General features: G+C 45.4%; 2 protein-coding genes across 9 annotated transcripts in view; one reads left to right on the forward strand and one right to left on the reverse strand.

Annotated features, from left to right (window-relative positions):
- Window positions 1–609, reverse strand: part of MORN5 (MORN repeat containing 5) — a 41,323-nt gene extending 40,714 nt beyond the window's left edge. For all 7 annotated transcript variants that reach the window (XM_028714470.2, XM_028714467.2, XM_028714466.2 and 4 more), the window contains exon 1: window positions 454–609. In XM_028714470.2, the coding sequence (XP_028570303.1) occupies window positions 454–500 (47 nt within the window). In that variant the 5' untranslated portion in view covers window positions 501–609. The remainder of the gene's footprint in view (window positions 1–453) is intronic.
- A 167-nt stretch (window positions 610–776) lies between these two features.
- NDUFA8 (NADH:ubiquinone oxidoreductase subunit A8) lies at window positions 777–10,264 on the forward strand. Of its 2 annotated transcripts, XR_013391431.1 has the most exons (5): window positions 777–956; window positions 6,621–6,784; window positions 8,047–8,212; window positions 9,471–9,596; window positions 9,995–10,132. XR_013391431.1 is itself a non-coding variant. In XM_028714471.2 (4 exons), exons 1-4 carry the CDS (start codon window positions 909–911, stop codon window positions 10,130–10,132), a joined length of 516 nt encoding a protein of 171 aa, XP_028570304.1. In that variant the 5' UTR covers window positions 781–908; the 3' UTR covers window positions 10,133–10,264. The 2 variants fall into 2 exon arrangements, 1 of the variants encoding a protein (XP_028570304.1); XM_028714471.2 differs by lacking the exon at window positions 9,471–9,596 and having other exon boundaries at window positions 781–956; window positions 9,995–10,264.
- Window positions 10,265–12,573: the final 2,309 nt, after the last annotated feature.

Genomic DNA, 12,573 nt, shown 5'->3' on the forward strand with positions numbered 1-12,573 from the left:
TATCAATGGGTCTACTCCGAGAATGACCAATACTGGATATCGTTCACACATGGCATTTTAAAAAAACAGGATGAAACCGTTTACATGTATGTAATATTTTGATTAGCACACAGGAGGGGGGCTCATTCCCGTAAGGTATTTTGCTTAAGAGACACGGGAAACCCGTTCAGACATAGTTTTTTTTTAACATGGTTATGGAGGTAGGGGGTGGGGTCCGCTCACACGTTGTTGTTTTTAACACGGAGACAAGGAAAAACCCGTCCACTTGTTGTTGTTTTTAAAACAAACAGGTGGGGGAACCGTTCAGATGTAGTTGCTGGGTTTTTTTAACACACAGGAAAAACCGTTCGCTAATAGTACGTTAGCACGACACGCGAAAAAACCCTTCACACGTAGTGTTTCCCCCCAACACGGGAGTCATTACTCGCCCGCCCGCTCTGCCTCCCTCCCGACCTGCCGTTGACGCGCTCCCCTCGGTAGTAGCTGCCGGTGTACTCCATGCCCGGCCACCCGCGCCCAGGTAGGCCCGGCCCGGCTGTTGGAGCGCAGGCCCCGGCAATCTGCGGTTGCCACAGCAACGAGCCGCCAGCCGGACGGGCGGGGGGGAGGAGCGAGAAGACGCCCCCTGGGTCCCTCCTCTGAGGCGGAAAGGCTAAATGCGCATGCCCAAATCCTCCTCGTGTTCGCATACATACATAGACGGAGTGAGTGGCGGTGACGGGGAAGGAGGTGGCGGGAGTTAGGCGCATGCGCGTATCTCAGATATAACGTGCTCTTGGGCGGCGAGGAGGCGCATGCGCAGTTTCTGCCTTAGCGTCCGGCCTGGTTCGTGAGGACCGGTGGCGAAGGAGAGTCCAAGGGGAGAGACCTGGTCGGGATACGCCGGGACAGCTCGCTCGCTCGCAGCTATGCCCACGCTGGAGGTGCCCGCGCTGGAGGAGCTAGAAGTGGATGAGGTGAGCGTGAGAAATGGCGGGGGGAGGGGGAAAGAGGTGGCATTTGATCCCACCCCTCACAATTGTATGAGGGGAAACCCCCACCTCAGTTTCCCCTCCCCCCCCTCATCTGTTCGTTACGTTCCTGTCCCGCCTTCTGAGCTCCCTGAGGAGTCATAGGCGGTTTTCTCCACCCCCCCATTATTAAATTACGCTGCTGGTGGGACATGTCAAATCCAAGGTACTTGACAATTTGGCTGGCAGATTTGGACCTTGGCCCTAGACACCCGGTAGCCAGCTGCCGCCAGGTGATTCAGGAGGTCTTTGGTCTCTTGCAGACACGTGTCATCATCTTTGCATGCAATTAGAGGGTCATCTACATACCGAAGAAGAACGCGGTCGGGGGAGGTGGGGAAGCTGGCAAGGTCAGCGGCTGAAGCCACCCCGAAAAGTGCGGGCGGGTTTTTAAACCCTTGTGGGAGTCGTGTCCACGTGTACTGTGTTTTAGTCCCGGTCTCTGGCTCCATCCACCGAAAGGCGAATAAATTTTGGCTTTCCTCAGCTAGCAAAAGAAGGGCGTCTTTCAAGCCCAATGCAGTGAATTGCGTTGCGTTGCAATAAGGCTACACCAACAACAGCGACCCTGTGAGGTAGCCCCCTCCTTCCAATTTGCAGGCAGGGTCGACTCTCCCCTCTCTCCCCTCCCCTCGCTGTTAAAGGGCTTCCTCTCCCTCCCCCCCCCATTTAAGACCCAAAATGTCAGAGAAAAGTCATTTCACAAACGTACACATACACAAACGTCGAAGTGACTCGTGCCCCCCCCCCCTTTGGGCCAGGTTTTGGCTATTCCACCCACTCTAAATAAAATAGATGAAAGCTAAGTAAATATCTCTTCTAAATAAAAGCCCTCAAGGAGGACGGCAACAGGAATTCAAACCCTTTGCACCAGGTGTTGCCATTTATTTATTTATTTATTTATTTATTTATTTATTTATTTATTTATGGCATTTGTGCCTTGCTTTTCCCCCTGAAGGTTGGTGTACGTGGTTCTCCCCTGCTCCTCCTTTGATCCCCACAGGTAACATAAACGGTAAAGGACCCCTAGGACGGTTAAGTCCAGCCAAAGGTGACTGTGGGGCGCAGCGCTCATCTCACTTTTCAGGCCGAGGGAGCCGGCGTTCGTCCGCAGACAGCTTTCTGGCCACAGCAACCACCCTGTGGGGTAGGCCAGGCTGAGTGGCAGCTTCTGACCCTCAAGGTCACCCGGTGAGCCTCATGGCAGAGCAGGGATTCGAACCCTGGTCTCTCCCAGGTCCTAGTCCGACACTAACCGCTGTCCCATGCTGGCTCTCCCAAGGACTAGCTCCAAGCCTCATGGCTGAGTGTGTGTGGTTCAAATCCACACTGAGCCGTGAAGCTCACTGGGTGACCTTTGGGGCCAGCAGCCAGCTCCCGACCCGACCTACCTTACAGGGCTGTTGTGAGGATATAATGGGGTGGTGGGACCACCTTGAGCTCCTCAGAGGAAAAGGTACAGCGAGCCCACAATTTCCATTTAACTTGAGCACATTCAGCTTTATGTGCTTCATTGAATCATAGAATCTTATGAGTTGGAAGGAACCCAAAAGTCATCTAGTCCACCCCTGCAATGCTTGTCAAAAAAAGTAAAAAAACAAAAACAAAATAAAAGGGGGGTGGGAAAGGGGTGGGAATCCAGGAAAAAAGACTTTGGCAAGCCCACCCACCATTCAACCCAGTGTGCTTTGACTATACACAATTTTGGCTTTAGGCGCAAAAATCCCTGGATTCAACTCCTGTGTCGACTGCAAGTTTACTGTATATAAATGCAATAATAATTTTCAGAGGGACAACAAAGGGTCTCATAGATTTCTATGGCAGAATATGGATTCTTATCCGTGAAGGGTTATATTGTATGAAAACTCCTACCTTGTTGCCAACTGGCTTTTGTTTTTTAATTCAAATTACATATTCTGGATTGACAGTCTTCTCTCCTCCCACTACTTTGGCCGCTGATGTCATTGATAGTCAATAAGATGCACAATCTTGTGCAAAACATTTGTGTACAGAGGGGTGTGATTTATTAAGTGTATTGTATTGCTTATCATAAGCCCCTGGGGGGATTATACACTCCACTGATTTAAAAACCTTGATATTACACATATATGTGTATCTTTTCCCTCCTACCACATTCATACTGACCCTTGTTCTCACAAAATGTTTAAAAGTGAACGTTCAGATTCTCTTTTTTTTTGTTTTAATAAAGTTTTTTATTGATACAACAAGAAAAAAGAAAAAAAAACACAAATACCAAATTACACACAAGAATAACCATAGACACATAATTTTCTTAGCAAATATTAAAACATCTATTGGTCTTAACACTAAAGACCCAATCTCCCATCTATTTCATATTTCAAATTCATATTACTTATTGCCAATACACACTTTTATCATAATTAAACTTATTCTTAATAAATCTAATTTCATATATCTACCTTGCAACTATTACTGAAGTTCCTCAAATGCTGCAACAGAATTTAAACTACTATATTTATTTTTCAGATATTATTTGAAAACCTCCCATTTTGAAACAAATTCCTGTTTTGATTTATTCTTTATTTTTTCTGATAAACCATCTAATTGGCATATTCTGTCAGCTTTTGGATCCAATCTTGTATAGAGGGGATTTCATTACTCTTCCATTTTGCTATGATCAAAACTCTTTCTGCCGCCGTCGCATATATAAAGATACCCTTCCTCTTTTGTGGAATATACAAATCTGTTATTGCCAGGAGGTAGGCCTCTGGTTTTTTACTGAAAGACATCTTTAGCATTTTTTGCAGTTCTGCATGGATACTCTCCCAGAATACCTGTATTTTCCTACATACCCACCACATATGGTAGAATGCTCCTGAGTCTCCGCATCTCCAACAATTACTTGACACATGTTTATACATTTTTGAAAGTTTCCATGGTGTTAGATACCATCGATGTTGCATTTTTTGAAAGTTCTCTCTAATCGTGTAACAATTTGTGAATTTCCAATTGATCTTCCATAAATTTTCCCATTGGGCCATGGTTATTGAATGGCCAAAATCCTGGGACCACCTCACCATTGCCACTGTTACCACCTCCTCCTTGACTTTCCAGTCGAGGAGGAGTCGATAAGTTTTGGAAAGAGTTTTTCTTTTAGAATTTACAAGATCAGATTCAAATCGGGAAATTTCTGTTGAGAACCCCTTTTGTTTGTCAGATTTAAATCTTTCAAATAACTGATGGTATTGGAACCAGTTGAGATGTGTTCTCTTATTTCCTCAAAGTTTTTTAATTTTATTTGGTTATCTTCATTTTTTAGAAGTGTTTTATATGTTGGCCAGCTTTCCTGAGTACAGTGGTGCCTCGCAAGACGGAAAACCCGCTAGACGAAAGGGTTTTCCGTTTTGGAGACGCTTCGCAAAACGAATTTCCCTATGGGCTTCCTTCGCAAGACGAAAGCCCATAGGGAAATCTCCGGGACAGCGGGGAAGCGCAGCGCGTCTTCCCCACTGTCCTCGGACCTCCTCCAAAGCCTGGCGGGGGGGCGGAGAGACCTCCTCCTGCCGCCAGGCTTCGGAAGGCTGCTCCGAAGCCTGGCGGGGGGGCAGAGAGGTTTTTTAAAAACTTCGCTGCCGCCCGCCAGCATTTTAAAATCGCCCCGGACAGCGGAGAAGTCCCCCGCTGTCCTGAGGTTTTTAAAAATGCTGGCGTCTTCCCCGCTGTCCCCGGGCCTCTTTTGAAGCAAGGGGCGGCGGGGAGAAGATCGCTTCTCCCCGTTGCCAGCCCCTTCCCCTCTGTCCCCGGACCCCTTTTGAACCAAGGGGCGGCAACGGGGAGAAGCGATCTTCTCCCCGTTGCCGCCCCTTGCTTCAAAAGAGGGGACAGAGGGGAAGGCGCGCGCGTCTTCCGCTTTCTCCCCGGACCCCTTTTGAAGCAAGGGGCGGCAACGGGGAGAAGCGATCTTCTCCCCGTTGCCGCCCCTTGCTTCAAAAGAGGGGACAGAGGGGAAGGCGCGCGCGTCTTCCCCTTTCTCCCCGGACCCCTTTTGAAGCAAGGGGCGGCAACGGGGAGAAGCAATCTTCTCCCCTCTGCCCCTTGCTTCAAAAGAGGGAACAGAGGGGAAGGCGCGCGTCTTCCCCTTTCTCCCCAGACCCCTTTTGAACCAAGGGGCGGCAACGGGGAGAAGCGATCTTCTCCCCTCCGCCCCTTGCTTCAAAAGAGGGGACAGAGGGGAATGCGCGCGCGTCTTCCTCTTTCTCCCCGGACCCCTTTTGAAGCAAGGGGCGGCAACGGGGAGAAGCGATCTTCTCCCCGTTGCCGCCCCTTGCTTCAAAAGAGGGGACAGAGAGGAAGGGACAGAGGGGAAGAAACAATCTTCTCCCCGCTGCCCCTTGCTTTAAAATAAGTCCGGGGACAGAGGGGAAGCCGCGCGGCGCTTCCCCTCTGTCCCCGGACGGTCTCCATAGGAACGCATTGATTGATTTTCAATGCATTCCTATGGGAAACCGTGCTTCGCAAGACGAAAAACTCGCAAGAAGAAAAAACTTGCGGAACGAATTAATTTCGTCTTGCGAGGCACCACTGTCTTTTTCCGTTTTACTGCTATGGCTTCTATTGGAGAAGTCCACCGAGGGACTTTAGGCTCCATCAGGTCTTTATATTTTTCGCATACAGCAAAGAGTGACTTTGTTATTATATGGTTGGTAAATTTGTTATGAATTTTTGCTTTTCCAAATATCAGGTAGGCGTGCCATCCCCAACGGTTGTCAAAACCTTCCAGGTCCAGGAGGTCCGGATCCTGCAACGTGCACCAATCTTTTAGCCAGGTGAAACAGGCTGCCTCGCAGTAAAGTTTTAGGTCGGGTAGAGAAAAGCCTCCTCTCTCTTTTATATCTATTAAGATCAGGTGTTTAATCCTAGGTTTCTTCCCTTCCCACAGGAATTTGGAAATTTCTCTTTGCCATATCTTGAGACAACCTGCTTCGCCCAGTATTGGAATCATTTGAAATAGAAAGATTAAAAGATTCTCATTGTCTTAATAATTAGTGTCATCCTACATAAAACATTACCTGTTATTACTTCTATATATCATTTAAAAAATCTGTTTTTTAATTAATTGTATTTATACATTTCATTAATTTTATGCGTGTTCATAATTATCTTGTGGTAGCTCCTACACTCTGGAACTCCCTGTGCCTTGACTAAGCTAGAACTTTCACTGATGTAAAGCTGATATGTAATTTAATATCTAATCTTAGTTTGCAACATACATATTTAATATATTTAACTGGTTGTTTTTATTTATGTCTTGCTTTTAAAAAACCTGTTTTGTGTTCAACTTTTATGGACAACTTCAATCCATATTTCATATTCTTTGCAAACCATGTTGAGGTTTTATTTACAGTTAAGTGGTATACAAATTCTGTTAAATAAATGAAATATATTGTGTTGTAATGTTTGTGTATAGTACACAAGTTTCATTGTGTGCTGCCCCTTGGCATTCTTGTGAGTGCAGGACCTTACTCCAATTTTACATATATGAGAAGCAGAATGCATGCCTGCAGTTTGTCTATTCTTCATTCAATTGGCTCTCCGAGCCTGTTGCTAACTCTCTTGCTTGCTCCTCAGGTAAATGTAACCTCAGCTGTACTGAAAGCAGCAGCTCATCATTATGGCTCACAGTGTGACAAGCCCAACAAGGAGTTCATGCTTTGCCGCTGGGAAGAGAAGGACCCACGGAAATGTTTAAAGGAAGGCAAGGAAGTGAACAAGTGTGCAATGGACTTCTTCAGGTATGCCATTTGAAGAGTCTTGGTGAGTCGGACCAAAGGCCCATCTATTATTACTGATCTTTGGGGGCTTATTTTTGCCTGAAGGGCAGGGCTAAAGAAAATCCTTCAAATAAATAAAACTACTCCCATGCCCTTCTAGTAATTTTGCCTTCTTCCTTTGGCCAGAAATACATTTTTAGTATTTGAGATCCTGCCTCCCAAAGGCTTTGCAGGTTCATATTACAAAAGAAAACTGAATCTCTTCCCCTACAGCAAATTTTGCTCATGTCTTATTAGACATTGGTTAAATTATCTTGTGAATGTTGTTGCTGTTAGGTACCTACAGATTTTTTTAATGGAAAGGCAGGGTATAAATGTAACCGGTAAATGAGTGAGTAAGTAATTTTGCTTATGTCAAAATAAGCAAGTGACATGATGCTGTTTTAACTATTCTTTTTTCATAACCTACTTGCTTCCCCAGCTCCAAGATTAACTCTGTAGGAAAATCATATCTCTGAAGTGACCCTGAAAGACACACAGGTTCATCCAAGGCAAGGGATCTGAATCCAGATTTCTTTTACAATCTGCTAGGGCAATTATCGTGCCTGTGACAACTGCTGTGTTCTTTAAAACACACACACACGTTTCTTCTCAGATATCTTCTCTTTTAACTTCCCTCTAATTCTATAGTGAGTTCAAATGGTTACCCATAATTGTCTTTAATTGATGAGTCATTCATGCCCTGTAGCTCCTTTCCCCTCCGTGATGGGAAGAACAACTTCCTAATTTTGAAAAGTTCCTGTCAGTGATAGGTCACATCTGACTTGGATTTTAAATTGCCAAAATGTCATGTATCAGATGCTGTAAGAACTTGAAATACAGTTTTATGAATCCACTATTCTTCCTTCAGTTTTGTAGAAAAACTGAAAGGCAATAACACTGACACTGTTTACTTTTTTTTTATTGGATGCTATCCTGTTGTTGTTCTCAGTTTTGGATTGACAAACATATTTGTGTTATTTGCCATAGGGATTTTGCATGGTATGGGGATGGTAGCACGAATGTAGAAAATATTTGCAATCTGAGTTGGCATTACAGGCCAGAGTTCTTCTGTTTTCACTATGACTTAGTTTTGTGGTACTCCAGCTGTAACCAGAGAGAACACATAGCTTGCTGTGGTCTTCAAACCCATGTGTGAGCAAAATAAAAAGGTGCCTTTTAAGAATCAATCTGCCTACATTTTCACTTCAGGAAACATTAATGCAGCATCTTTGTGTTTCTAGGCAGCTTAAGCTGCATTGTGCAGAGCCATTTACCCAGTACTGGACTTGCATTGACTATAATAACCTGCTAGAACTTCGCAAGTGCCGCAAGCAGCAGCAGGTCTTTGATGATTGCGTCCTGGATAAGTTGGGCTGGGTGAGACCTGATCTGGGACAGCTGTCAAAGGTAACTGAATGTGTTTGCTGGCTCTTTCTTACGTGCACTGGGTGTTAACCTAGTCACTTCTTGCAAGGGGTTTTTCATTTTGCCTCTCTTCTGAATGGTAATGTTGCCACCTGATCCTGAATTTTGGCCCAGGAGGGATTTGCAAACTTGGCCAGTCTTTCCTCAGGGCTAGCTCCCCAAGCATTGAGGCCAGTATCTAGAAATTCCAGCCTTTTCAGCAGTTTTGCCTTGTAGAGAATTGTGATGAGCATCCACACAGGGGGGGTTCTCTTTGGTCATCTTCAGTTTGTTCTTGGCTCAGCCAAGATGGAAAATTTGGCTCTCAAGGTAGCTGGTTTCTGGGCTTCAAATTGTGTCTCTGACCCCAGTTCACAAGCTGTGTTCAATGCCATTGTTTAAAATAAGCTGTGGTTTAGTGCAGAGAAGTGCTTTCCTTGTCTCCTGTTTCTGACTGTGCCATGCAGGGATGAAGTAAAATGGAGTCTAGCTTGCCCTGATGTGCAAACCCAGGTTCATACAGGCTCATAGTTTGTCTCCAAACCAAAAGCAGAAACCAAAGTCTGTTTTTGGCTTCCCGCTTGTAGTTTGTTTGTTACACTGCAAGTCTGCAGGAACCTGAATTTGCACATAACAACAAACCAGACTCTCTTGTTTAGGGCTGGTTTGCTGTCCTGTGTAGCACAGTCAGGAGAGGGGAAGGAGCTTGCCCACATTAAACCATGGTTTATTTTAAACCATAATTTTGATGTCTTGGAAGCACCCATGTGTGTTCCCTGCAGGTCAAAGTGAGCTTTACAATAACCACTTCCTAATTCCTATTTGGGGAGATCACTGAAGGACATGGAGGGGTGTGTGTGACATGGAGTGGAAGGACTTCAGTTTAGCAGTAGGATATATGCTTTGCATACAAAGGGCTCTCAGCTTCAATCCTGGCCCATAGTTCAGGCTTCTTCCTTTATCTACTTCTGTTACTTGGGGCACAGGTGGCCTCAGTGGTGTACAGTGCCTTCCACCAGCTTAGGCTGGTGGCCTAACCATGACGCTGTCTGGGCTGCAGTAATCTGGCTGAAGCAGTCTACTTTGGTAAACTCAGGATTGGGTCGTTGTGGTGCAATTTCAGTGAAGCTGCCTTTGAAAGCTGTTCAAGATGAGCTGATTTTGGAACACCAATTCTGACACAGCTGCACAGGCAGCCTAGGCCCAAATCAAAGTGCTGGTTTTAACCTCACACACAGCTCAGGACCCCAATATTTTTCAGGTCACCTCTCTCCCAGACCTTTTGGTTTTTATTTGAGTCCCTCCTTTGGGTGCCCCTTCAGAGAAACTTTGGAGGATGACAGCATGGCAGAGGGTCTTTTCTGTTTTGGCTCCCATCTGTGCCAGGGTAAGACTTACCTCTTCTCCCAGACATTTGACAACAAGGCTGATAGCTTGTTTTTCTAGTTTGTTGACTTTTTTTCTGCTGGGTTACTGCAGTGATTTTACTGAAACATTACTTATTGGGGGCGTTATAGGCTCTTAAGCTTTTAAAAGTCACTTAGAGACTTTTGTACTAAGTGACTATAGAGTTAAATAAATAACAGTCCAGCATCTGGGCACCAGCTTTGCCATTTCTGGTACATAATAAGGCACCTCTCTATACTCGGATTCCTTGATATAGGTTTGTTTGCACTAAGCACCATTTGGATGGACTGGCTTCCTTTTGCAAAGCTTCCTGTTTGTCACACTTTCCAGGCTGTTTGCTGCTCACCACACATTTCAATGTGATTCTTTTTCTTCCAGGTCACCAAAGTGAAGACTGACCGGCCACTGCCTGAGAATCCCTATCATTCTAGGCAAAGACCACAACCAAACCCACCAACTGAAGGCGAGTTGCAGACGTCCAAATATGGAAGCAAGTTGTCCTTCTTTGACTTTTAAACTGGCTATCTTGCCTCCTTCAAAACCACACCTGAATTCTTAATGACTCTTTCCTGGTGTATTTGAAACGCCCTCTGTATTTGGTAGTCATTAAGGATAATAAACTTCAAATGGTGTGGTTTGCCTAATGCATTTTCTTGTATGTGTAGGTTTTGTTTCTGAAAAGTAAAAGTGCAAGAAAGTTCTAAGTCTGGAATAACATCCCTTAAAAATTTCCAAGAAAATCCCCCACTGGCTCAGGATGCAATTGGTTATACCTAAGGAAGATGTTTTGAGCAGCCAGCCAGCTCCAGCCTCCACATCTGGAGGGCACCCAGTTGGGGAAGGCTGGTTTCCAGTGTTTGACATAGCATCACTTCTTTATGTTAGGCATATCAATTACAGAACTATTGTTAGAATATATTTAATTGCCTTGATCATAGGTCAACAAAGTATACACAGATCAGCACCACATCAAGAAAACATAAATAAAAAACAGGTAATTACAGACATGTTTACAAATCAGACTATACAACATGCAAATGTTTTTGAAACAGCCGGATACCCTTAAAAGAATCTGCCAGGTGGGTGTCCGTATAATTTTGTTTGTTTAGATCCTTCTGGTTCTGCTGCCAGCGGGACTGCTTTTTCAATAAGAGTCCTGTCTTTGGGAAAGATTTATAAGTGTTTGAGCTGTTAAATCCCAAAAGCAAATGGTCATGTACAGTTTATACTTCTTTGGACTCTCGGGTTGACTCTTTTTTTTTAAGTCTTCTTTTAAAATTACTTTTTACTGAATTTTCCTTTCCTGGTTTTCAAACTGAGCTCACTTGTCAAAACCTTGGCATCTTGAGTACCTTCCAGATGTATTGGACTACAGCTCAAATCAGGCTTGGCCGACATAGTCTGAACCATCTGGAGGGGAGGGCAAAAGCTTTCATTAGGTATTTCTGGTCCCTCTTGCCCTGTTTCTCTCCCCCCCCCCCTTGTGCTAGGACACTTGCTGCTTTCAAGGTCTCCTTGTAAGGTCTCAGCAGCGTTGAGTCTTCAGCACAAGAATGCTTCTCCAGGTAGGTTGAAACCCATTTCCTTGGAAGATTGCCTTCTCATGTGTGTGTACCTGGTGGCTAAACTGCATCCAGCTGAATTGAATGGAGCTGGGTTAAGGTACGGTCCTCGTCAAAGAAGGTGCTGCACATTTTGTGGGTGACCTTTTCATCTTCCGTAACATCAGGTGCTGATTCTTCTGCCTCCGCCACCCTGAAGTGCTGAATTTAGGGTGGTGTGATTGGTTTCCCTGCACAGGGTGCGGAGCTGAAGGGGTGCAAAACAACAACAACAACAACAACAACAACAACATTTATATGGATGCCTACTGAGAGGATCCACAAAAAAAACTGCACCAAAAGGAATTACAGTGGTACATCTGGTTGCGAACGGGATCCATTCCGGAGCTCCGGTCGGATCCTGAGGAATTTGCAACCAGAGGTGTTGCTTCTGCGCATGCATGCGCTGCGATTTAGGACTTCTGTGCATGTGCACGGCACATAGAGCACTTCTGCGCATGCGCGCGGGGGCGAAACCCAGAAAACTACTTCTGCGTTTACCACATACGTATCCCGAAGGATATGTAACGAGGTGAACGTAAGCAGAGGTACCACTGTATTGTTCTCTGAACATAGCAATGGTGCCCACTTGAGAGATGCTGGAACTGAGTTCCAGCGAGTTCTGGCTGAAAAAAGCCCTGCTGCTTCTCATCCATATCCTGGTTTATTTCAGTTAACCATTGTAAACTGCCTTGGGTATTTTAATGGACACTTGGAAGCTGCCTTATACCTAGTGAGACCACTGGTCCATCTATTTCAGTATTGTCTACACTGACTAGCAGCATCTCCAGGATTTCGGGAAATCTCTCCCTGCCCTGTCTGGAGTTGCCAGGGATTGAACCTGGAACCAGGTTCTGCATGCAAAGCAAATGCCCCAACACTGAGCTATGGTGAGGTGTGTAAATATATATTTGTGTGTGTGTGTGTGTGTGTGTTTATATATAAATATATACAGGTTTTGCATTCGGGTTCTGTTCCTGGTCCCTACACGCATTGGCAGAGTGTGCATAAGCATGTCCCATCATGTTCTGCCCTCTTCTGGGTCCAAAAGGAGCCATGTGTTTGTGATTGTGCATCAGTCGGGTGTGCCTTAATTGGTTGCTGCCTATACAGGTGTGACCTGTGATAGAACGTTGCAGCCTGAAGTGTTGCTCTTCCATGCTACTCCATTCACTCCCCACACCTTCGCCATACCCCACTATAACATTCTGTGGCCACAGCACCCTCAGTCCTCACTGAAATGCTTTGGGAGTGTACCCCCCTCCCCAGGCTTGCTTTTCTAAAAACATTTGCCTCTGCATCAAGAAGTGTCAACTCCTAGCTCAGTGGTCAAACACTGACTTTGCATCCAGGCGG

This window comes from Podarcis muralis, chromosome Z (genome assembly GCF_964188315.1).
Source record: "Podarcis muralis chromosome Z, rPodMur119.hap1.1, whole genome shotgun sequence".
Taxonomy (NCBI): Eukaryota; Metazoa; Chordata; class Lepidosauria; order Squamata; family Lacertidae; genus Podarcis; species Podarcis muralis.